At 36.4% G+C, this 25963-nt stretch overlaps 3 protein-coding genes across 30 annotated transcripts; 2 read left to right on the top strand and 1 right to left on the bottom strand.

The window, feature by feature from the left end:
- The first annotated feature begins 21 nt into the window (after positions 1 to 21).
- AP-1gamma (adaptor protein complex 1, gamma subunit) lies at positions 22 to 10828 on the top strand. 25 transcript variants are annotated; one of them, XM_069136487.1, is made up of 16 exons: positions 23 to 243; positions 3641 to 3802; positions 4745 to 4806; positions 5578 to 5770; positions 5851 to 5997; positions 6308 to 6623; positions 6891 to 6908; positions 7567 to 7977; positions 8057 to 8287; positions 8417 to 8638; positions 8751 to 8878; positions 9133 to 9406; positions 9497 to 9758; positions 9843 to 10003; positions 10075 to 10167; positions 10455 to 10828. In XM_069136487.1, exons 2-16 carry the CDS (start codon positions 3783 to 3785, stop codon positions 10554 to 10556), a joined length of 2640 nt encoding a protein of 879 aa, XP_068992588.1. In that variant the 5' UTR covers positions 23 to 243; positions 3641 to 3782; the 3' UTR covers positions 10557 to 10828. The 25 variants fall into 25 exon arrangements, with proteins under 25 accessions (XP_046484197.1, XP_068992579.1, XP_068992588.1 ...); XM_069136485.1 differs by lacking the exon at positions 23 to 243 and adding an exon at positions 2015 to 2426; XM_069136484.1 differs by lacking the exon at positions 23 to 243 and adding an exon at positions 2015 to 2693.
- Positions 10829 to 12403: 1575 nt separating this feature from the next.
- On the bottom strand, positions 12404 to 15353 carry CSN5 (COP9 signalosome subunit 5). Of its 2 annotated transcripts, none has more exons than XM_046628264.2 (5): positions 15222 to 15353; positions 14758 to 14929; positions 14353 to 14587; positions 14024 to 14218; positions 12404 to 13931 (listed from the first exon to the last, which is right to left on the bottom strand). In XM_046628264.2, the coding sequence occupies exons 2-5, from the start codon at positions 14907 to 14909 to the stop codon at positions 13485 to 13487; spliced, it is 1029 nt and encodes a 342-aa protein (XP_046484220.1). In that variant the 5' UTR covers positions 14910 to 14929; positions 15222 to 15353; the 3' UTR covers positions 12404 to 13484. The 2 variants fall into 2 exon arrangements, with proteins under 2 accessions (XP_046484220.1, XP_046484221.1); XM_046628265.2 differs by having other exon boundaries at positions 15284 to 15321.
- An 808-nt stretch (positions 15354 to 16161) lies between these two features.
- LOC124219971 (transmembrane protein 65) lies at positions 16162 to 25959 on the top strand. Of its 3 annotated transcripts, none has more exons than XM_046628263.2 (7): positions 16162 to 16287; positions 16594 to 16889; positions 21134 to 21259; positions 24203 to 24244; positions 25031 to 25098; positions 25184 to 25387; positions 25469 to 25959. In XM_046628263.2, exons 2-7 carry the CDS (start codon positions 16628 to 16630, stop codon positions 25598 to 25600), a joined length of 834 nt encoding a protein of 277 aa, XP_046484219.1. In that variant the 5' UTR covers positions 16162 to 16287; positions 16594 to 16627; the 3' UTR covers positions 25601 to 25959. The 3 variants fall into 3 exon arrangements, with proteins under 3 accessions (XP_046484219.1, XP_046484218.1, XP_046484217.1); XM_046628262.2 differs by having other exon boundaries at positions 16185 to 16287; positions 16466 to 16889; positions 24212 to 24244; XM_046628261.2 differs by having other exon boundaries at positions 16186 to 16287; positions 16466 to 16889.
- Positions 25960 to 25963: the final 4 nt, after the last annotated feature.

Here is a 25963-nt window from a genome sequence, read left to right as displayed (position 1 = left end):
GGAGTCACAGAGTGAGATAAGAGATAAAGGCAACACCTCACACCTTCTGGCGCTCTATAATGCTAGTGATAAATATCGTTCGCCATACTAGCTGCTAGCCACCATAGCACATGATATACCGCCAACGAATTAACGGTGCTTCGTTTAAATTGCAAAATCCTACTGTTTGGTGAGATTACGCATCATGTGGCCCTATTATGAGACCGAAGATTGGAGTGTTCTCCCGCCCGAGCTGAACAGAAGGTAATCTTAACTACATATAACAGCTTAACATTGTATGCGACCTCTAAAAGCTCCTTATTTCGCTATTCACTCCATTACCGATTTTCTATTCCTAAAATATCCGTAAATGAAGTAGAATAATGTAAATTCAAAACTGTCCGTTCTTATAGTTGATTCGATAGGTGATGGTCCATAATTTATTTTCGAAGGTTTAAGACGCGTTTCTTTTTTGGTTCTTTTTTTCATTCTTTTTTCACAATTGTTGGTAAAGAAAAAACGAAGTGGGTATACAGTATAAGATTACATCAGCTGCAGATAGTATTTAGTGAAAAATGTACGGTGCATCATGCATAATGCAGTGATCGAATTAATATATTCTTGTGTAAAATATTGTCGGCGCGGTGATAAGCGTCCACGTTGCAGATTTAAGTTGCTGCCGGTCGCAAATTCACAGTGTTGATAAGCCTGTGGTGTGAAGCTGTTATTTGCGAGTATAATTACGATCGGTAAATACGCATTTTTTATGTACATATATATATATGTATGTACAATATATGTCGTTCGTATAAATTACATTGTATGCACACACACGGAGATGTGCTTGTGTAATATGTATCTCGTTATAACTCGGGTAGGGAAAATTTCAAACGAGTTATAGTATTGTAACGTGACGCGAACCCGCAATCAGGTAAGCCGATATGGGGAGAAGGGAAAAAAATTCAGGGAGGAGAAAAAAAGAAGCAATGATAAAATACACGCGTCGAGATAAATGGGAGAGAAGTATGAATGCAAAGGTGTGACGCGTCTGCATGAATCACAGATGCTCGATACATCCAATCGTTGGTGATACGGTACAAGATAACGAAAAATATCGCGTATTGATGAAGCTGATTGACGAAATGAAATATGCAAAACATGCATTGCGATGCAATGTACCAACTTACAGTCTAGTTTTTACTTATACGAACATATTGATGATCGGTTCGAAGCGTGATCGGTTTTTAATAGTTTCTACGATCGTTTCGTTAGAGATACCATTGTGCACAATTAGTACATGCAATTACCCGGGGAGCAAAATTTATTAACAAAACTACAGGAATTCATTAAGTGATCTTTTCAGTTTTTTCATATCCTTCAAACGACAACCGCATATAGGTATGAAATACCACAGCAAGTCAACTACGTTGTGCAATGACACCTTTATTACCCTCCAGCGATGTATCAAGGGTCGAATGATAGGGTATATTTATTAAAAAAATGCAGTATCAAGTGAAGCGTGTCGCTTTAATAACGGTGCGAACGTATAACCTGTAAAGCATGTGCCCAATTTTGTTAAATAAGCGATGTACCGCCGACCGCCAACGTCAATTGAGGCCGTCCCGCCATCTTAGTTTTGGTGTATGCAGTGTTGCCAGATGACTGTTGCAGAAATCTCCTAGGGTACCTTTGAAATTCTCCTAGAATCTCCTAACCCACAAAGAAAATCTTCCCAAATTTCCTCCTAAAATTTTTAAAGGACAGAGTGACCTTGAATCAAGTTTGCACGATATCATGCATATGATTGACACGTAGAAATAATATTCACCTTTCACAATAAGCTGTTCCTATAATATCTGAAATTCAGCTTAGACCCTACCAGCAATTCTGGAATTTGCTTTACCGATAGAATCTCATCCCCCCCCGCAAGTGGTCGCCTTTCGCTCACCGCACTTGTCGCATAGAAAAATAACAAATAAAGTCAGTAAAAATTGTAACAGTCGACGAGCGAAGCATAAATCTGAAAATTCTTGAAATTCGTCCTGAAAAAACTCCTAGATATTTTTTCTCCGGAAGCTTCCAATTCCTCATAAATTTAGTAGGAATTCTGCTAATCTGGCAACACTGCACGTATGGCTGACGGCGGAGATTAGTTCGTCGGTTTAGTGTAGATTGGTGAATTGCAGACAAGCGAGTGTTTTGTCGTACGTTCGGGGTGGGTCGGCGGCGTAATTTAACATATGCGCGATTAATAATGATCGCCTTGATGCGCCGATAATCGATTCGTGATAAATACCCCTGTTCCACTATTGTTTGCCATTTTTTTCTTTTCGTCAAATTTTCTCTTTCCTTTATCGTCCCTTTCTTTCCTCCTCTAATGATTTAAAACAACACACCACCCTTCGCCCACAACAATACGATTCTGGTCTCGAACTCTGTGGTAGGCGGTAGGTATCAACGTTAGAAAACCTCGATCGAATACATTATCCAGTGATCAAAGTTGACTAGTGAGCTGGAAAGTGGAACAGAGTTTCGGCAGGGCAGGTGCGGCATTGTTCGACGAGTGGTTCACTAAACTCGCGTTTGTACCTACTCGCAGTTCCAATTCCAAGTTATACACGGCTCGAGAATCGAGAGGAGTTGCCGATCAGTGCCTTTCCGTCCTCCCGTGTTTCTCTTTGAGTGGTGTGTCTTTCATTCGGATCCGTGCATCGGTTTGTTCCTGTCTTTTTTCTCACCTAAAAATCTCATTCGTCAGGTGAAGTTAGGTGACACGGTGGCGATTGACACGTTTCCGTCGTTTGACACCACCGTGTGCATCTGGACAAAAACTCTTCTCACCTGCCTGCTTATAACTGCCGTATGTATGTATTTTACATGCTCAACCTCGCTTTTCAACGATCTTGTACACCTGCAACCTTCGGTTTCGCCCGATTCTTTTTCCACCGTAGTTTATTCGATGTGATTTACCAATTCTACGCACACATTTGACAGCTTACCAAAAGCTAACCTTCGCATCTAACGCCCACTACTCTTTACATACCACACTCGCATTATTCAACATCGATTAGCGTCAAAGTTAGTCAATTCTTTTCTTCTATTATCTTTTACTCTTCTCGGCGGTATCTTTTCTTTTTTATTTTTTCATTTTTTTTTCCTACAATACAAGATTAGTTTCATACAGTTTGAGTTTGTTTTTAGCCACTCTTATTTTCCGACATTTTACACCTGCAAATCATAAAACATAGTAAACTCGAGTAACTCATCAGCATCTTACATTAAACATAATTTTCAAGCCTTTCAAAACATTGCCAATTTCTTGCGTAGAATGAAAAATCTAAAACTGACAAGTATTTACTGTAAACAAATAATATTATGTTGACAGAAATGGCAGTGTAAATCGTGTGATATATTTGTCGGGAAATTAATCTTGGAAGATGCGAATGTTTCTGTTACGTAATACAGACACGTACGCATATAAACTCACACAAATGTATGTCGACTCTGTTTATTGTTATAGAGACATGTGAATAGGTACATACAAAGCTTGCGTTGAACGTACAATTAAGATTGTAACCCCCATGCCCTGTCCCTGAGTTTGATATCAAAAGGAATAACGCCGATGTAACCATAAAAAAAACAAATACGATATGTCTAACAGGAGCATAGCGGCGATACAAAGGAGTAAAGAGTGTGTGTGTCGAGTGGTTAACAGCCTGCTGCAGTAATCCAGTTTGTTGCTATAGCTGCCAGCCGAAAACAAAAAAAAAAAACACAAAATTTCTAAACGGTGTTGAGAAATCATGAATGCCTCAGAACATGGGTAATTTTATTTATTTTTTTGTTCATTTCAGTATTTCGTTCCGTACAGATGTTTGTTTGATTCGAATTTTATTATATTCAGCCCTTGCGTACAGTCCTTCCTTTAATCTCTGTTGAAAAATTTTTAACATAGTCTGTAATAAGACTACTACTATTTTCTTATTGAAATAACGTATATTTACTGTCTAAAAGTTTTTTCAATGGTATAAAATAAGTAGAGCAAATTATATGCCAATTTATTTTTACAATAGTCAACATTTTTCTATCTTTAATTGATTTTATTTATTTCAAAAGTTTTGGAAAGAGTAGATTTCTTTTCAAATTTGTTGGTTGATTTGAAAATGATTCTTTTAATTTTCGTCTTGTGTCTTTTTGTTGTTCTTAATCCTATCGTATTCAATTCGGACACTTTTCTGCACTCGATTGCAAAAAGAGAGTTCTACGGATAATTACTGAAATAAATTTTTCGGAAGAAGCTCTGACTTTATTTTATTTGATCTTGTTTATAATTGCAAAAATTTGTTACAGTCGACATATTTTTTGAATTTCAAGAACAATTGAACCATTCTTCTATAAGAAAATCTAAAAATAGAGAGCAGTGGGGATTAAATAGGACAACCTGAATACGTTATCATATTATTATAACAGATGAAATACCGTGTTATAGATAAAATCTCGACTCGTTGACATTGATTTTAAACTTAGATAATTTATCTAACAATCGATTATTTCTTATCACTACTTGGAGGTTTTCATTTTGCATCGGATTGTTATCTTCCTTTTCCAATTCCTCAAATTAAAAAAAAAAACTGTGTCAAGTTCTAATGCGATCAAAAAACGATTGGGTACTAAAGGTGTCAATGCATGTAGATAGATATTACTAAGTTGAACTAAAAGACATTTATGGTGTGCTTTCTAAACCAGCATGGTGTGACTTTTTCAGGTTTAACCCAGCCTTCAATATGGCCTCCATAAAGCAGGCTATCAACGAGGCTGTTGAGCGAGGTGGGTATCCCGGATTGTGCGATTGATCATCCTTCCCTAGCTTTTTACACACGTCCCCAGGTTGCAATTAGAATAGAGAAAAAAGCAAAAGAACCTAAAGATGAGCTTCGGCGTCACACTCGCTAACTAGATTTATAATTCCCATCAATTTCTTTTACATCTGCGTAATGTATGATCTATTTTCTCTTCCTCAATGTCATCAGCTTCTGTACTATACGCTTATATTTATAGTGACTGTGAAATTGAAATTCAGAGTGTGGTATTTGATTTTATATATCCTGCTTATTCTGAACTTACAGAGAACTTCTTTCAAGCTTTTTCAGTCCGTTCAATCTTTGCTTCGGTTTGTAGCTCTTTTACAAATTTTAAAGTGCCAGAGGATTTCTTTTGGTAAATCGAATGCAGAGCTTTGTCAAGGCTTGTACCAGATATTTTCAATGAAATATGCAGGTACTTTCTTTTCGAAAAATGATTCATCCTTTAAATCTTCAATTACTGCCACACGCCTGATTCATTCAGGCTTTTGTAGCTCTGGAACTTGGCAAAGCTCTGAATAAAGTCAACGATCGTTTCAGAAGTTTATGACACTTATTCGCACAGTCCTATAGTTGCCACTATTTTAAAATTGAATATATCGCACAGATTTTATGTGTCCAATCACGTCCCTGTAATGCAGCGATTAGTTCGTCCAGTGCAGTGCTTAGCTTTTTACACTAACGCACCGCCGCCCAGCTAACACAGTGCACTGATAACATAATGTTAATTTAAAAGTTTCGACAGTGAGAATGCCAGCTCCTACACGCCTCCGCGATTTGATCAGACAAATACGAGCGGCAAGAACTGCCGCTGAAGAACGTACAGTCGTCAACAAAGAATGCGCATACATTCGATCGACGTTCAGGGAGGAGGACAGCGTCTGGAGGTGTCGCAACATTGCCAAACTTCTTTACATTCACATGTTGGGGTCTGTAAAAATTTATTCTTCGTTATAAGAAGATCGGAATAACTTCTGAAGCTGAAAATTTGCTTCAATCAAATTCACAGATATCCGGCGCATTTTGGACAGCTCGAATGTTTGAAGCTGATAGCGTCGCCGAGGTTTACAGACAAAAGAATCGGCTATCTTGGGGCTATGCTGCTGCTCGACGAGCGACAAGATGTTCACCTTTTGATTACCAACTGTCTGAAAAAGCAAGTATAAGAAGTGATCATTAGGGCAGAAAATATATTTTACCAGATTTTGATTGTGCGTTGAGAGGATGAAATATCATTCTCTCAACTCTTGAATGAGTTTTATAACATTCGTCTTTTTCTTTCTCTCATTATTGAGGAAGCTGCATTTCATTCTATAAACATCATAGAACTTGTTGCTTTAATATCAAACTTGAAATGAAAACCAGAATCTAACAAACACCTGTCGCACCTGAGCAATACAACATTTTTCACTCTCTTAGCATTACGAGATGCGAACGATGAAAATAATATGTCGACGTTCTTACAGCGATTTGAACAGTTCTACACAGTTCGTAATTGGGCTTGCCCTGTGCACTCTAGGTGCAATCGCATCACCAGAGATGGCAAGAGATCTGGCAGCTGAAGTCGAGAGGCTTATGAAATCGCCCAATGCATATATTAGAAAAAAAGCAGCCCTGTGCGCGTTCAGAATAATCAGACGTGTCCCCGAGTTGATGGAAATGTTTTTACCAGCCACTCGCAGTCTACTTACGGAAAAAAATCACGGCGTTTTAATCACCGGAGTTACTCTGATTACGGAAATGTGTGAAAACAGCATTGACACTTTGAATCATTTCAAAAAGGTGAGGAAAATGTGATTTTTACTGATCGAATAGTAGAATTCTCGGCGTGAAAAAGACTACCCTACAAAGTATTTTTGCGTTGACAATACACGATTTCTGTCCGAGGTCATTATTCTGTAATTCCTGATTTCTAATGTTATCTGAACCAATCAAGCATGCATTGAATGTTGTGTTACCTATCATTATCGTCAGCTGTGAGTATAGTAATGAATAACTGACTAGTTTCACTACTTCAATGATCCTTAAATTAAGTTTTGTCCTATTTAGGAATGCGGCCATCGAGAGGTAAATTATTTTGAAATATACTGTGTTAGTGCATGTTAGGCATGGCACAGTTTCTCTCTTGGTTTATCCTCGTACATAGTTTGAATTTTATGTTATCTTGCTATGATCCAGAACCGAAGTTCTTACTTTAGTGTAAGAATTATTTTCATACTTTAAATACAAATAGTGTATACTAACGATCAACAGTTAACTGTCGTGAGCCAGTTGCTTTCCATTTTGATCCGCAACCGAGAATTCAAAGTGATCTAATCAAAGCAGACTCTTTATAACTTCCTGGTATTCGGCGGTTGTACACTGCGAAAACTTCCGGTTATATGTTTTTATATGCATTGCAAAACGCTGCTATAAGTAATCAAATAGTAAAACATTACTAGGTAATATTGAACAGCAAATGAACTTGATTGAACGGTTGATTGATCGTCTCATTTAATCAATTATAGCAAAATTTTGTTATAAATTTAAATATGATCTGTTAAAGCAAAGATCATCTGCTTCAATTACCTTTCATTTCTATTGCTGTTTACTTTTTAGGTATGTAAAATATATGTCAATATGTGTCGCAAATAATGTTAAAAAATAGTGTTTTACATTATATATTACTGTTTTAATACACATTTATGTATACAAATTGTGAGGAAAAAAAATCTGTTTATTTCAGATTGTTCCCAACCTCGTACGGATTTTAAAGAATTTAATACTTGCTGGATATTCTCCAGAGCACGACGTATCTGGAGTATCAGATCCTTTCCTTCAAGTGAAAATTCTGCGACTTTTACGAATTTTGGGAAGAAACGATGTCGATGCATCGGAAGCTATGAATGATATCCTGGCGCAAGTGGCAACAAACACGGAAACCAGTAAGAACGTTGGAAATACGATATTGTACGAAACGGTTCTGTCTATTATGGATATAAAGTCAGAGAGCGGCTTGAGAGTTCTGGCCGTCAATATTCTCGGTAGATTTTTATTGAATAACGATAAAAATATTCGTTACGTCGCGTTAAACACCCTTTTGAAGACTGTGTATGTTGATACGAGTGCTGTGCAGAGACACCGTTCCACAATTTTGGTATGTCGATTTTCGTTCCTTTATCCTAAATATCCATACGACACATGCTTTTATTTCACAACATAAAATAAATTTGCAGGAGTGCCTAAAGGATCCTGATGTTTCGATAAGGCGGCGTGCAATGGAGCTTAGCTTCGCTCTAGTGAACTCAAACAACATAAGAACTATGATGAAAGAATTATTGCTCTTTCTAGAACGAGCCGATCCTGAATTCAAAGCTCAATGTAGTAGCAACATCGTCATGTCGGCGGAAAGATTTGCTCCTAACAAACGTTGGCACCTTGAAACGCTCTTCAAAGTTTTAGTCGCAGTGAGTGAATAGTGTTCCAAAGAAATGAGTGGACGTGAAGTTACTATGAGATTTGAAAGATTTTTAACTCGTCAGAACTGTTTTTTAATAAATTATCGATGCTCTATTATAGAACTCGTTTGTTCTCAGGCCGGCAATTACGTGAGAGATGACGTCGTCGCTTGTACAATTCAGTTGATATCGGAGGCACAGGCACAGCAAGGATATGCGGTTTGTGCACTTTGGCGCGCTTTGGAAAGGGATACTGCCGATAAGCAGCCATTGGCTCAAGTGGCGACTTGGTGCATCGGGGAGTACGGTGATTTGTTACTTTATGGTCCGCCAAGTGAAGACGTCGAGGCACCTGTAAATGTGAGTTAAATTTAGAGGGAATTAAGGTCAGGTTAATGGTCATACTTATTGATTTGACCCAGAAGGCGTGGAATTCATGGCTAACCTTTATACCTGTCTACGTGTTTGCCAGCTAACTGAAGATGAAGTCATTGATGTCTATCAAAGGTTACTGTGGAGTCCACAAAATACCGTAGTCACGAAACAGTACACTTTACTGTCACTCACGAAACTCAGCACTCGTTTCCAACAAGGCAACGAGTAAGTATAGTTGCTTATTCTTTTGTATTCAGCCACTTTGAAAGTGCTCAAGGCAAGAGTAAATTTAATCTCAGTCACACGATTTTTAATCATTAGAACAGAGTAATCTCGCGAGTTATTACAGCTGATGTGGCGAACTATGGTTGTTTCTTTTCTTTTCTTATTTTTATTTTTTTTCTCTTAAAAATCTAATTTTATCGTTATGTATGTCCCAGTTATGGTTTTTATTTTACTACCAAAGTAACACAATGCAGTATGCCACTTTCATTTTACAGAAAAATTCGACAAATTATTGATACGTTTGGGAGCAATTTACACATTGAGCTTCAGCAACGCGGAGTTGAATTCTCGCAGTTATTTAGAAAATATGAACACTTGAGGACCGCATTACTGGAAAGAATGCCTCCTATGGAGACTGCCAAACCACAGGCAAATGGAATCATCGGATTAGTTAACGGAGAGTCTGAAATCGAGGAAGATAAAACTATGATTTTGGAACAGCTACCTGTTGCTGCTCCATCAGACTCGGTAAGTTGAATTATTCCTACTGTAGACATCAATGAACCTTATTCAGGATGAAGATTGTAATTATGCATTCATTTTGCATTTCTTTTACAGAGCGCTCTGCTGGATTTGCTTGGAAGTTCGGACTTTGATACTGAAATCCCAGCTGTGGTGGATAACAATACTCCAGTTACTGCGGCGCCAGTCATTAATAACAATGACCTTCTCGATCTACTTGGAGGGTTAGATCTGAGCACACCTATTTCAGCTCCGCCTTCTTTTCCACAGGTCCAATCGACTCCACAAATCTTTAGCCCAACCAATACGTCCAATTTCCTTGTCGATGGCCTTCTCAACTCGTCCCCGGTTCAAAATGGTTCGTAACTTGAAGCATGAGTATATTTCTTTAAATTAAGACTTTTTATTATCGATGGAAAATAAGTAATTTTTTTCTGTACAGAAATACCAAGTCTGGTTGCCTTTGATAAATTAGGCCTTAAAATCGTACTCAAATTAGAGCGACCATCAGAGACTCCAGACTTGTTGGTGATCAACATGTTGGCTCAAAATGTTGGTTCTATGGAACTGACCGAATTCTTATTCCAAGCCGCAGTTCCCAAGGTATAAATTCATTGTAAACCTTATTTAGATTCTGAAAGAAATGGTAAATCAATTCCCTAAAACTTTTTTAGACATTCCAATTACAAATGCTGTCACCTTCAGGCACCGTCATACCTCCATCGGGTCAAGTAACTCAAGTTATGAAAGTAACAAACATCAACAAAGTAAGTCTACAGTATCGTTCAGAGAAATTTATTGCTTCAAACGAGTCTCATAAAAAGTAGTCTATTTTTTCAAGACGCATTGCTGTTCCAATCAGAATAATTCACGAACATGATAATCTAGTAATTATTTAACTGTTGAGTAAATGAAAATCACATCTGAAATACATTTCCGTGTATTTTAATGCGTGACAGAAGAAACTGTACTTTTTAGTGACTCGTGTGGTAATTCTAATCGATACTAGGACTATCTGATGAACGTTTTTTCCTTCAACTATGTCAAACTACAGGCAGCGCTTAGGATGCGATTGCGTATTTCGTATACGGGAGATTCGGGGCCCGTATTGGAACAAACGGAGGTGAACAACTTTCCGCCGCTGGCATGGCAGTGACAAGACACTATAGAAAAACCAATTGTACATATGTCTGCCTAATCATACAAGTCTGATCAGACTGAAGAACCCCTCCCCACACCGTCTCACCTCCACGATCACCTAACAATCAAATTGAACTGGACGAGTGTAACAAAAGGCTCATGGTATATAGATATACATATAAGAAATTTATATTCTCAAATTATACCTGATCGTTGGTTATAAAACAATGAAAGGAAAAAAAGCAACAAAAAACAAATGATAATAATAAGAAAAATCTGTGAAATGTGATACGAGTGAATCTGACAACAAAGCCTGCGGAGAAAGAAGATTCAAAATAATATTTGTAAAAAAAATTTCAAGAATTTTTACAGGATTTGTCGCTCTAACTCTCCACGTGTACGCAAGAAGAACCGTTGTGTATGTACTATAAAAATCAATATAAGATACCACTATATTAATAATAACGTGTAAAATTATTATTATTATTATCATTAGTATTATTACTGTGATACCGGATTTATTCCCTTATGAATTTTTTGAAAGCAATACAAAACATGGATTATGTTACGCTATGCAAGCATGTATTTATAAGATGAAACATCAAAAATCAAAATAACGCAGTAAATTCATTACAATGAAATTTTTGAATATTTACCTCATGACTTGCATTAGCTATTTATTATTGATGATACAAAACAAAATTGCAAAAAGAAAACGTAAAAATTGAATTTTTATATTTGGACATCGATTACTTTCATATACGATTTGACCATTGAAATTAAGTGTATTGTCGCCATGATTAATGATAACACGTACAGGTGCACACAGTTAAATCACTGCAAATTATAGTAGTTTAACTATAAACTTCGGTGACGATTAAACTCGCAGAGGAATCGTCGATACAATTCGCTTTAAGTTGCCACATCAAGTAAGGGAATCAAAATGGTGAAACATTTAGAGAAGAAGAGAAAAAAATATTATTATCTGCGAAGACGAGTCGATTGGAAAGTGCGGGTGAAGGGTGCTTGTTTTTATAATATCTTTTACTACTCTCACAACCATCCACAATATATTGCCCCGCTCTGTTGATTTGATACTTGACTCGGTTTTCCCTTCTTCGTTTTGATTGAAAATGAACTCAATTACTTTGTACATATTAGATAGAAATTGTCATGCCAAACGTGACTATATTATATACAATAAATAATTGGGGCTCATGAACATTGTTTTTTTTTTTTTTTTTTTTTTTGTTTATTTTTAATTTTTGGCAGGGGGCCAGGGGGGAGGGATATTTGTAGTACTACGTGTATGATAATTTTGTTAATTATCGTAAATAACATTGCTACAATCGTTTTATGTACAATTATAACTATCTATCAAGTTATGTTGGATAAAATGATTTAATGCGATTCACCCTACTAATAGGAATGAGTTGCTAGAATCCTTGTTAGACGTAGAATCCTTGATTAATTATTATCATTGGAGGGCTGAGGACTGAATATTAAAACATTTGCTACTCATGTCATAATTTTACATCCCAAATTATACGTATGTACGTAACAAATGCGGGAACTATTAAGGTCTTGAAGACCGAGGATTCCCTTTATAAATTACAGCATTGTATTGTACCGAATCCCCCTGACAATCCCAAGTTTTTCCTCTCTCTGGATTCTGCTACATTTAAATTCTATCATACCTCGTCTCCACTATTACTGTATTTGGACTATAATTTTTAATATTTGTTATTATATATTCATTTAGCTGCACCAATGAATCGCTAATTCACGCGTTTAATATAATGTATGAATACGTATAATATTTATTTTATCGCTGTTGTATGCTTACATCGTTGCGTTAGGCACTTTTGCAAATTCAAAAAAACAAAAAAAAGATTTTGCTTCAATATTTGCTTAAGTGTTGTTTATCGAAAGGCAGAGAGAGGTAATTATGATGTCAGTTGAGCTGTAGTTGAAAGAAATCATATATGTGGCTGGAAATTGGCAATTAAATATTAATGGCAAGGTTGTACTTAAAGTATTGTAAATATAAATTTACAAAAAAAAAACATATTAATCTTGTAACTTTAAGTTACTGCTTGGTTACAAAGGATTGTGGACATGCACTATTGCACCGATTTTATCGGTAGTTAGGATTTTTCGTATATTAGGTCCGTCCCTTGTGAATTGTGTTCGTAACGGGTGATTGCAGTTAATCTGCAGGATACGTGTAACTGAGTGTATGCATGATTATGTTGACAAAGAAGTTTCAGCCCTCCAATAGGGATGAACCCTGCCTACTTGTTCTCATAATTATTTGAGTTTTATATAAATATATACGCATTTATAAATATATGTATATACATACCTATGTGTAAATGTGTGTATATTTATCGGTTACAATGATAATGGATAATGATAAAGATGCTGTATATACTTTTTAGTGAGTCAAGGTGTGAAAATAAAACGTATTTTTATTCCACAATAATTGAATACTGTTACTTTGTATTACATAAAACTTTGACTTGTTACTGTAATTACTGTTTAAAAGCACTGCGCTGAAAGACAAAATGAATTTATTGGGAAGTTTGTGCCTGTGTGTGAATTCATGAATATACTACTGCAACTCAGCAGCTTCAACTGTACAAGTCATAATTCATTGGAATATATGTGGAGTAGGATACTACAAAGTCATAACAGATTCTTATAAAAATTTTGACATCTAGTAAACTTTGCATTTTTAAATAAAATAATGTATAGGGACAGAAGTAGTTACGATTTGGTAACCAGTTACATTATCACCTCTGATTTGTAATATTCTCATTATGATTGGAATGATTTTCGTATTGAACATAGTAAATTTGTTGCAAATCACAATATTATTATTTATTTATCTTTTTAATAATAGGTATACAATAGAAAAACTGCACTGTAAGAGAAAATAAGCTTAAGAGTCTTTTTTGCCGGTTCCAAATTGATTGAAAAGTCTATCTTTGATAACTTGAGCCATAAGACCATGTATAACTTCAATTGTAGTTTTACAGCTATCTCTTGTCGTTTTGACGAGTTTGTCCTCGCTCCGACGGTCGTAAGGATCATTAGATCCGGCGAGCATGTTTCCTCGACCAAGTGCTGCTTCAGACTGTTCCAGTTTGTCGGAAAGATCAAATATCTGTCCAGTCGTGTAGTCGGCATTCGTCAACAAACTGGACGAGCTCAACGTGTTAACCCAGTACTTATTCCAGAGAGAATCAAGCAGTCGACGATCAAGGGAGGATTTGAAATACGTTACTTCCAAGGAATAGTACTGCTTGCAGTGTACTCCAAAGTCTTCGATTTTATTCAACGGTATTGTTTGGTACTCTGATGGCTCGTCGTTGGGTGGTTTATAACCCTGTGGGAATTAAACGGCACGAAAATGATTAAATCAAACAAATTCAGGTATAATTTCCTAGTAATTGTGTTCAAATCATTTATTATATTAACCTTGGGATATGTTCTGAAAGCTCCAAGGCATACTTTTCCAGCTGAAATAGTTCTAACAGGGTCAATTACAATCGCTACGAATGGTTCTTGAAAATTTTGATTCAACATCTGAGTGGAGACGTCAATTCCTGATAACCAGCATCCGTAACCCGGGTGACTGTGATACCAACCGATGGCATTTTCGTGACGGGCAACCTGAAAAAATGTCGTCAGTCCCATTTTTTTGTCTACTCTGTAATACAGTTGTAGAATGTATCAGTATTGATTCAGCCAATGGAGGTGAAAGTCTTGGCACATTTTACAACCCAAAAATATTGATTCACCGTTACCTGTTTAGCAGCCTCGATGTAAGCGGTCATATATTCGTATGCTTGGGCCTGGGCATTGACTCGAGTTTCAGTACCCTCAACGGGAAGAGCGAACGAATCCATGACGAGCATAGTATTCGCCGTTACTTTTCCCAAGAGTAATCCCATGACCTCAAGAGTTCCGCCGGATCGGGCATGCATAACCATCTTCAGCAAAGCTAGCGCCGATATTTTGATGTCTTTGAAGAAGTGAGGACTGAAAAGATCAAATTTTAGTCAATAATAGATCAGTTACTTGATAGTTATTACTAAATTAGAGACGGATATGGTAAAAACACGAAAAAAAAATTGCAGACGTGTTCAGTATAGATTGATGAGTGGATTTTCTCTCGGATATTGAAATAACTGAGCAGGCATAGTTCATACTCTTTTTCCCATGGTTTCGCAGCGAGTATATCAAGCTGCTCCTGACGATCGTATCGATAGATTTCATCTGCTGTGCTTATGGTCTCAACGTTATTTGTCATTTCCCATGTTTTCTGTGCCGTGGACGACTGATCGCTCGACGTGCTTGCCATTATTAACGATCTTCTTTATCCTGGAAACAGAAATTGACATTTGATGAACATAAACGGATTTTTCTATCTGCCTAATACCGCTGGATAAATGGATGGATGGATGACTATAAATTGATCGCTTTTATTATTTGTGGAGAACTTAACGGAAAATAATTCGCAAAAACGTGAAATGTGAATATCGAACAGAAATACGGTGCGGCAGTTGAGTTTATGTAAAGTAAACTTATTATAAAAATTCGTATCAAATATCGACAGAGTAGTTAGCCAAACTGTAGAAAACTATGGATCAGAACAGTTGACTAAAATCCATACCCGTATATACTTCTTGAAAATAATCTTTTCGAAAAGAAACTCTTCGACGGTCGTAAACAAACCTAACTTAAATATCTTCTCGAATTCGCATATCCACTAGTTTTGCAGTAGGGGTCACTGGTGTCGATGTTTAGTTCAAAAAAAATCCGTCACGAATTGCTCGCTCTGAGGGCGCTGTAAATTAAATTGAAAAACAAATGAGACTCATCATGAAATTAGTCATCTCATTGTGTATTTTCTGTGCAGAGATTACTGATCAGTGTTGTACTTATATTGCGTACTCTAAATTTTATTACTCCCTTTTACAATTCATATCTTTAACGGAATCATGAATGAAATTTTATCATTGCGCGATTTGCTTTTGCGTGAATCATTCGTGACTGAGAATTAATTAAAAAGGTTTTAATTCGTTGTATCAGTTATCGCAGTTGTAATTAAAATTCGTTTGAACGATATCATTGCAGATTGGATATTTCATACACGTTAATTTTTTTATTGCCATTTCGTCAAATACGGCAAATATGGAAGCATAGCCGGAGTTGTGTTATCCCAGTAAACTAAATCGAATTGCACACGGTAAAATAGGAATTAACATGAATTATAACAAATTCAAAAGAATTAGCCCATAAAACATTTCAATTTGCATTAATTCTAATTAACTGCGTTTTTGGACGTACTCAATTCTATTCAATTCATTTTGGTTTACTTGGATCCCGCCTTAAGGCATTAAACTACGAAGAATAGGGAAAACACCGAAGACAGAAATTTATAATATACTAATAATACATAAGGAAGAATCGAAAATCCCACGTACTCATCCGAGAAATGAAGGGATCGCAGAACAGGGAATTGGATCAACTCCGTGGACATACATCCAGGAAATTTGAATATGTATACATCAACCGACGAATCAGAATGGGTAGGGCAGGGGTGGGGGGAGGGGGAGGGGGAGGAGTCGTCGCATCGACGCGAGCGGCTGATGCCGGTAGAGAGCGTAGGTCACCGCAGGGGATCTAGACTCCGGTCAGTCAGTCAGTCAGTCAGTGAGCCCAGATTCGCAGAGTCGGTGAGTTGTGTTCGAGCGTGCAACGTAAATGTTCAGTCGATAAAGAGTGCCATAGATATAAATAGGTGCCGCATAGATAGTATTGAAAAGCGAATGAATGTATTATTGGTTGTAAAATCAAAAGGGTAGAGTAAAAAGTTTCGAAACGAGAATGAGTGGACCTGTGACGTCATTGCAGTGTTTGGCGAAGTTTGGGCCCGGAATCGGTGCATCAACGTTGAGAAAACTGTCGATATATGACAATTATTCCCATACCATGTGCTGTGGCAGTGAATTATATTTAATGTCTAAAAAATCCTCGAGCAGCTCGTCGTCGTGCTGCAGGACTCCGAATAAGCGCATGTTACCGACGTCACGGGGGTCAACGGACCTCCGATTGCGGGCATCTATGACAACGGGGGTTTCCCCCTCGGCTACTACAGCTACCGCAAGTACTGCTACTGCTGGTGCTCCACGGAACGTCGAGACCCCCGAGACCCCGCCGATTTTATCTAAGCAACAGGCGAGGGATCTCGCTGTACGCCTGACACCCGAGGAGAGGGACGTGCTCATATCGGCACTGCAGGAAACTCAGTCTCAAAAAGTAAAAGCAGAGTATGAAGGTACGAATGATACCGATTCGACGATGTCACTGGATGTATTTGCCCCCTGTGATAATTGTAGTGCGTAGCTTGCCAAGACGAATCGGGGAGAAAGAGAGGCGACCTCGTTATACATAAAACATGCGTTTCTTTCATTTTCCTTCTTTCTTTCTTTCTTTCTAATGTCGAAGCGATTTACCCGTTCCGTGTTTACTGATTTACGATAATATGTCTGTATTGTTGTTCTAAATCCTATAAATTGATACCCTGAGTAATTTGGTATTGTTAATGACTCCGCAGATGTAAAAAAAAATTCACAACAAAGATACGTAATAGTAGATCAGTATTATGGATATTCCTAATTTTCTCACGTGTCGAAAAATCACCGTTGCTACGTTACGCGCGGCTTTAACACGTGCGTGCGTGTGTACTCAGGCATATAGAAAAGTCATGTCAGGTCCGAAGCGAGGTGTAATTCCCGGATGGGTAGCCAGGTGGATATGACCTCACTGACGCGTCATTGACGCCAATACCGCCCGGACTTTCGTAATTTTACTGTACAGTTTGTCTATCTTCAATTTAGTCACAACATACGTCACGGAAAGTGACATCGTAATGAAAATAAACTGGCGTCTAGAAAGATTGGAGTTGCCGCTAATTATTTGAGTGTATCCAAAGTCGAGCCAAATGTTTGCAGTCTGACATAGAGAATTTCAAAGTATACCCAAGAACCCTTGCGGAGGGTGAAAGTAAACCAAACATCTATAGACAGTCGATGTCGTCATTGATTGGCGGTAAATCGCTGTTAGTTTCTCGGAATGTGCAAAAGATCAAAATTATTGAATTAAACTTGATAATATTTAATTTTATTTCTCTTTGAAGGGAAAAAATGTGTGTCAAGTTAACCATTTACCTAAGGAGGTGTAGTTAGCTTGTCATACTTGAGAGTTAGTCAGTTCACTTAACGTTTATCGCATTTATGACATCATAAACACACCTGCCGCCTTCGTTAGACTTGTAACTGTTTGTACAACACAAATTGGTAGAATTGTAGTTTAAAAATTTGTTATACACGATGCAGCGTGTTTAATTTAATTACACGTTACACGTATTAATTATCTTTTATGAACCGAAATCGCGGGTAATTATGAGCTGGCTGGCTTGTACGGGTTGAAACACACTCCCCTGCGTAATCGGATTAAAGGCTGTACTGGGGAAAAAATTGGTTAATACAAAGCGTACAAATGAAATAATTCACGCGTCCATCGTATTATGCGTTACTCGTATATATAATAATTATACTTGGCACTGTGACAGTAACCTCAGTCCAATACCGTGACCGTGATGTGTTAAATATTTGTCCTTGGCATTCTTTTCGTCACAGTTTCTATAATTAATAGCTTTCCTTGCCATGCTGGCTGATTTACGTACACATATTATACATACGTGTCATACACGTGACTAGTCGTTCATAGCGTTTTGACTACGTTCGTCGGACTGATGATTATAGATCGGTCGATGCCTGTTTCGATAATGAACTTCCGTCTGAATCAGGTGCGAACCTTTATTGATATTGGATAATGGAAATCCTCTCAGAATTAGCGATAAAGTCGAGTTACCGATGTGACATATAATAAATAATGCCTATTCATCGAGGTTCTTAAGAACTGAATCGATACGCGTGTACGTTGATTCAAAGCTAAGATTGCGTGTATACGTTTTTGATTAACAGTCGGATTATATCGGCTTCTCAGCTTTTATTACAACTATAAAATCCATTCGCCACAAGATTTAATGGAAAACACGGTTTCATGTCAAATTTCGTTCAATGATCCATCTACGCGTAAATTGCGAATTTACTTCAATCAATGCATTTATACTTTCATTCATGGTTGAGAATATTTTTCTTAGCCGAGAAAATTATCTTAAGATAACGTTAATTTGACGAAGAGATGATGAATATTACTCGAACAATCGTTACCGCGTGTAATTATACGATCATTCGAATATTTATAGCTGTAAGAGGATTTCCGGTGTATAGTAGTATTGCAAGTTAATTCTCTGACGTTGTGTGTCAAGAGACATTGCACTTGTTTCTATAATAAAGAAACCGTTGGTCCAGACGTTGTCTTCACAAATAAGATGATGCAATACCTGCGCGACGCGATGATGACAATGCGGTAGGTCGTGTCGTTTCGTTTCGTCGAGAAATCTTGTGTATATTTTACGAACGTGTGAATTTCGTACAAGGACAGACACACTCGAAGGTATCTCTCCGTACATCTGCACGCTTGTTGCAGCGTAACTGCGTAGCCTTAAAGTAAAACCCCAATTTACCTGAACTGTACTCCGAAGGGTTCAATGGCGCAACGGTTTTACTGCGGCCATGAAACCATTCGCGGTATTTAAAAAGCCCTTTCTAACCTAAAGCAACGTGACGTTGGGCACGTAGGACTTGGGACGATCGTAAAGCTGCAACTCGCTCCCCGGCAGAATCCCCTGGAATAACGTAATCGTAACACGTGAATGTAGTATACATTTATCTGTTTATACCTATCTAATACCTTATACGAGAGAATTTATTAGCTTCCGAAGAAGAAGAAGTAAGATTGCTGTAACACGGATAATTTAGACGATTATCAGATCCTCTGTAAATATATTATTTTTCCTATAATCGTTTGTGAAATCATGTTTTGGATAATATGCTTTTACGTATCAAAATTTTAACATTATTAGATCGAGTGGGAGAAAAAAATATGAGGTTTCATCGCATTGAAGTTAGTCACGTTAACGTGCCGATTCGTACTGAGGAAAAACCGTTATTCCGTCATTTTAGAATTGTTGGAAATTCAGTGAAACGTGATGCAACGCAAAATAGTCATATTACGAAATCTTAGTTCCTTAAAAATCATTGTAAAATTAAGAAAATAGTGATTTTTTTCCTCACTGCTTCGTTACGATAACGTTACTAACTTCAAACCCCTGAAATTTCAACCGTGTGCACGTATAATACAGTGTAAATATTTAAAGATTCTTATCTCAACACGACGCTGAAGTTACTGACGTAACGAAACGTTGGGGGAAAAATCACTATATTCTTATTTTTATAATGATTTTGAAGGAACTAAGATTGTAAAATTTGAGTATCTTTTGTTTTGTTACGGTAACAGTTCCAAAATCGCGAAATAACGATTTTTCCTCAGCATGGATCGTTAAGATAACGTTACTAACTTCAACATGATATTCCGATGCCATTTTGTGTTTTTTTTCTTCTCTTATTCTTTATAAGATCAAATGCCTGGATATCACGAGGTTGAAGTTAGTAACGTTATTATCGGACAAAAAAAATCGTTGTTTTCCAATTTTATAATGACCGAAGGAACGGAATTTAAAAAATATGAGCGTGACTTGCTTTATTATACGAATTACTGAATTTCAGACAGTTAAAAATTCCCGAAATAACGGTTTTCCTCAAAACGCACCGTTTACAATAACGTCACTAACTTCAAAGTGATTCGATATCCGTGAAATATTTCACAATACACGCTGCAGCTTGCAGGATTTATTTGTTCTCTGAGCGCGAAAGTAGTCTAGAAACTCTCTACGGCAATGTTTGAGTTACGAGTGATATATTTAGAGAGATATTTTTACCAGATTAGGATCACTACCGTAAATTTTGTACTAATTCTGCCGACGTTCTTAGATTTGATTTTCCTGAACAATTTTTTATTTAAAAATTTTTTTTTTTTGTTTTATCACGAAGATTAATTAAAATTAGCGCACGTTTTCAAGCTTGGAAAATTCGTCAATTATCAATAACATTAGGTAATAATGATGTGAAAAAAACGCGTGAATTGAAATGTCGTTTAACAACGTACATGGATACTTGGTAGGCCATGAATTTCATGAATATTCAAGCCCATTTTGCGGAGCCTTTGGGTCAATACCAGGAACGTTCATCCAAGTCTTATATATCCTGTTAAATCGGTGCCATTATGCAATATCTATATGTACACATATGGATTAAACAAGACGGAAATGGAATATGTGGACATGAGCGATAATCAGACTTGCAGATTCAGGTTTATTATAGCTGTGTATTTAACGTATTCTACAAATACAATAACACGAAAAATCGTCATCATTATACGTTCGTTTTACGTCATATGCCTGTATATTAATTATTATCGTCATATTGCATGTTTGTTATATACGATCGTTTCAATGTCGAGCATTTTTATTGCTCTTTTTGTCGCACGGCACAGGTCAACTGGCGGCGTTTCGTTGGAGGAGCAAATTTGGACGACCCAGCCGAGTACCCAGCCTGGGAGACGTCGATCCCACAGGAACTTACTGCGCTGTGCCAGAGGATTGGTTACTGCGAAAGTATGGTACGCGCATGACTTCAGATACGGAAACCAGATATATACATGTTATATAACATACTGAATTTTACAGAGCCCAGCAAAGGTTGCTTGTTTTTTTTTTTCCGCTTGTCTGCCAGTTCGTGTTCTTCGATCCATAAATCCAATTTCCCCGCTTCCACATTTCGGCAGCTGATAATTATTTTGCTCGATGGTGAAAATTTCTTTTTTTTTTTCAATTTATGTTCCTATATTTATATCGGAAATCATATTTTAACGGTCGTAAATTTGGATATTTGGGGAATTTTTTAAAATTGAAAAAATTTTCACTAGAGTGAAATAAATGAGGGATTATTGGCAAAAAAAAATTTTACAATTACACGTATCGCGCGATTTTCATCTTGTATGCGTTATACAGTACAGCTTCTTGTTGAGGTGATTGAATTATATCGCGTTGCTTGTTATACCCGTTTAATTAATCGATTCCGCAGCTTAACACAAGATTAACAGAATTAACAGCATGACAAGGAGATCGGGATTTAATGCTGTGAATGGAAATGAAAATTGGGTTACGGTGAAAAGAAGATCATGAAGTTTAATGTTGTTCTGTCAACACTTTGTTTAGTTGCTTGTATGTTATTTTTTTCTGTTCATTCAGTCATTCATTAATAGTCGCCTATCATATTCAAACATTGGCTAATTTTTAATAATTCTCTGAATGTCTGTTATAGCAGCTAGAATGTAGAGTATTTGTTCAATTAAATGCGCGTAGATAATATAGTAAGGAATTAACTTGCGTCGAATCTATAAAAAAAATCTGAGAAAGTAGGAAATTCTTTTTTAAATTGTAATCAACCGTCTTTCAATTCGGCGCAGATCGATCATTTTTATTCGGTCAGTTTGAGAATAATTTAAATTACGTTTTATTTTAACGTATTACTTATTACTGATTTATTTTTTATCACGCTCTACTGCACAGTGGAACTTCAGATGAAAGCATTACGTAAGAATATTATGGGCATATAATAAACGAAATGCATGGGGTAGACTGTGAAAATTTTATAAATATATATATATATATGTATATATTTGATACCATGCATTATGTATAGTCATTTGATAATGCGCATTCGTGACTGTTAGCCTGTTAGGTAAAATAGCGAACTAATCGGGAATTGTCTCTGTTATAGAGAAAAATTAGAGTAGTAATTGTTTTTATAAAAGCTGCCGTTTCTAAATAGAAATAAACGAATATTAAAACGTGGCATTAGACATAAAAACGTAATTGGTATATGTTTATATTACTTGAAAAAAAAAATAATTATAATAATTTTTATAGAATCATTTCAGCTGGGTTTCTCGCAATTATTTCAATACAATTATTATTTGTATTCTCTGTAAGTAATTCGATATTTCGTCATTCTTTAAATCATATGTAATAATTACTTGTGATGATTTTTTTTTTCTCTTACTGGCTTTCTCTTTCCCTGGAAAATTTCGATATCCTGTAAGTTTTCTAACCATTATTAAGCAACGAATATACGAACTATCGCATGATTATAATTGAGTAATTTCTTCTTATTTTATTTTATTGTTTTGTGAAAGACAAATATGATTTTTTTTTTTCAAGAAAATTTTACCCTGGCATGCAATTTTATTACGTTAATATATTATCATTTATTTATCGCTACTAACGCGACACTTCGTATTCTATTATTATACGCATCTAAACAATCACCGTTATCGTTTGTTTCTTTTCCAGCAGGGAAAAGATTGTTTTCGAAAATTGGCCCTTTCATCACCTACTAACAATACTTAATAGTGTTGCGTAAATATTAATCTTGGATATAAAGGTCAGAACAAAATAGTTTTTTGTGTTAACGTTTCAGCCCGGATGGGGGCGCTCCTCAGAACAAATATATTTAGGAACATCTTTCACGAACAGAAAATTATGTAATACAAGTTAGTTATTACAAAATTAATGTGTAAGAGGCTTATAAATTCTACCCTTTGTTTATTACTTCCACGTGTTGTTTTTTCTTCGAAATTGCAAGTTCCATGTCATCATCAGGTAATTCTCATTTAATTATATCAGCTTAATTAGCCTTGCTTATCACATAAGCCTCTTACATATTAATTTTGTAAAAACTAACTTGTATTACATAATTTTCTGTTCGTGAAAGATGTTCCTAAATATATTTGTTCTGAGGAGCGCCCCCATCCGGGCTGAAACGTTAACACAGAAAACCGTTTTGTTCTGATCTTCATATCCAAGAATAATATTTACGCAACAAATACCGAGTTCAATAAATCATTTTCACAATACTCAATAATACCATGAAATAAGGATTTATTTAATAAGTTTGTTATGGGTATGCAAAGAAGAATGAATCTATGGTGAATAATGCATGCGAATTGTATTTGCCGTATTTAATTACTCTTTCTAAACATTTCGGATACAACGTCACGAGAATAATAAAAATAAAAATTTATGCATTTATGATTTTATATAGTTTTTAAAAATTTGCATGGTTGGTCTCTCTTTCGGTATCATTGAAAAACTGATTGAACAATTGACTTTCCGACTATCGGAAAGTGGGTAATTGATTATCTTACGGCCACCCACAATGCTATTTGCGTTTGAGGTCGAAGCTAATTCTACAAGGGTTATCTTTGTTGTACACTTACCCTCGTGCTATGATTTTGCTTGCGACTGTTCGTTAGATAATATAAACATGTATACTTAGTGAAAATAACTTTAACTCTACAGCACGGAGCTACCGTATATCTGAAAATTTGCAAAACTCACTCGGCAACTTGCATGGAAATGTTTGCATGATACTAATTTCTCTGAGAATTAAGCAGTAAGTAATTAGAAATATTTTAAACACATGGGTGATTTAGCGTAGAGACTTGTAGAGATTGATTAAAAAATTGGAAATTTTTTATTTGAATAATCTTATTTTACAGCTGAAACAGTACCGCAACCGACCAGAAAGGACTTGATTCGAGGTATGTAACTTGCAAAACAGCGAGGCGCTTTGGATATTTTGGTATATACTGTTTAATTTAAGCGTCTCGAACGACTATCTAATCTTCTAATCCACTGTATTAATTCGTTCGTTTATTTATCTATTTACTTAATTAATAATCGAACGCTCATGATCTACAATTTTCAAATTACTCTTCGCAGCGACAAGAATCTTTCTAATCATTAAAGGTTCTGCGTTTCTTGATCCCCGAAAACGATTTTACTGACTATACAAAATTGGCTGAAATAATAAAATACAAAGTGCATATGTACAAGCAATATCGGGATAAACGAATCAATATTTTAACTCTGGATAAATCTTTTCAACAAATCATTTCTTGCGAATGTTTTACAAACTCTATTAATTCGTGCGAATAAATTTTACGATCATTACAGCAATTGATTCGTTTACTCCGATCTTCGCTTCTATCATCTATAATACGTTGTATTAGTGCTATGCGATTAATCAACGATTTCGGGTATTTGTTTTTCCCAATTAATCGATTAATCGACGGTCTCGATTAATCGATTGATCGATCGCCTCGTAATAATTCGGCAGGTCAATCGGTATATGAATCGAAACCGTCGATTGATCGATTAATTGGAAAAAACTGTTGATTCAAAGGGTCGATTAATCGAAAGAACGATTAATCGAAACTGCCGATTAATCGCCCAGCACTACTTTGGGTGTATTATTTGAACGATTTAAGAGATGACCAGCTACAAAGCAATTGCTGGTAGGTGTTTAAAAATGTGAATAATTTCAGTGTCGATAACGAACGCTATTCCGTTCATCGGATTTGGTTTCCTCGACAACTTCTTCATGATCATAGCCGTATGTATAGATTCAATCAATACGCGTATTTTGACGTATATTGTAATTTCCCAATGAATTCTGTAAATCAACATCGAAATTACAGGGCGATCAAATTGAGACGAGTCTCGGAGCCTTTATATCACTTTCGACCATGGCAGCGGCGGCATTCGGAAACACAATTTCCGATATCCTTGGAATAGGTTCGGCATTCTACGTCGAACGTCTCGTCCAGAAGATCGGCTTCAAGGCGCCGAAATTGACGCCAATTCAAATGGACATGCCCAAGTCGAGGAGAGCCGCAAACTTGGTGAATTGATCCGAAATAAAAAATGAATTAACAAAACGTCGTCCGAGTCCTTTGAATAATTGATTTTGATCTCTTTTTCAGGGTCGTGTTCTCGGAGTGACGATCGGTTGCCTGCTGGGGATGTCGCCTTTGCTCATACTTCACAAGGGAGGAAAAGATAAGGAGGCCAAAACGTCGATAGCCGGGAAAGAGCCGGTAGTGGCGATAGCTTAGAAGATTCAACCCGATTCTCGGGTTTTCGGTATTTTTTTTTTTCTTCTCTTTTTTCAAATTAGCGCAGCACTACTTTGTAATATGATTATTGTACAAAAAGAGATCGCGTGACGAAAGAAAGCAACGATTTTAGCGATCAACTGGTGATTCAAGTATGTGTAGATTATTATTTATGAAAAAATTACGATAATTCGAAATAATTGTATTATATACAATTTTGGTATCGCTATCAACCACTTAAAAACAGCACAGGTTTTCTTTTTAAATTATTACAACCTATGCATATATGTATGTATTTAATGTATGTATGTATATAGAGATGTGAAACGATATTAAACCGAATTAGCGGATCTTAAAGTGTTA

The sequence above is a fragment of the Neodiprion pinetum genome, chromosome 5 (genome assembly GCF_021155775.2).
Source record: "Neodiprion pinetum isolate iyNeoPine1 chromosome 5, iyNeoPine1.2, whole genome shotgun sequence".
Lineage (NCBI taxonomy): Eukaryota > Metazoa > Arthropoda > Insecta > Hymenoptera > Diprionidae > Neodiprion > Neodiprion pinetum.
This window is presented reverse-complemented; position numbering and strand designations above follow the sequence as displayed.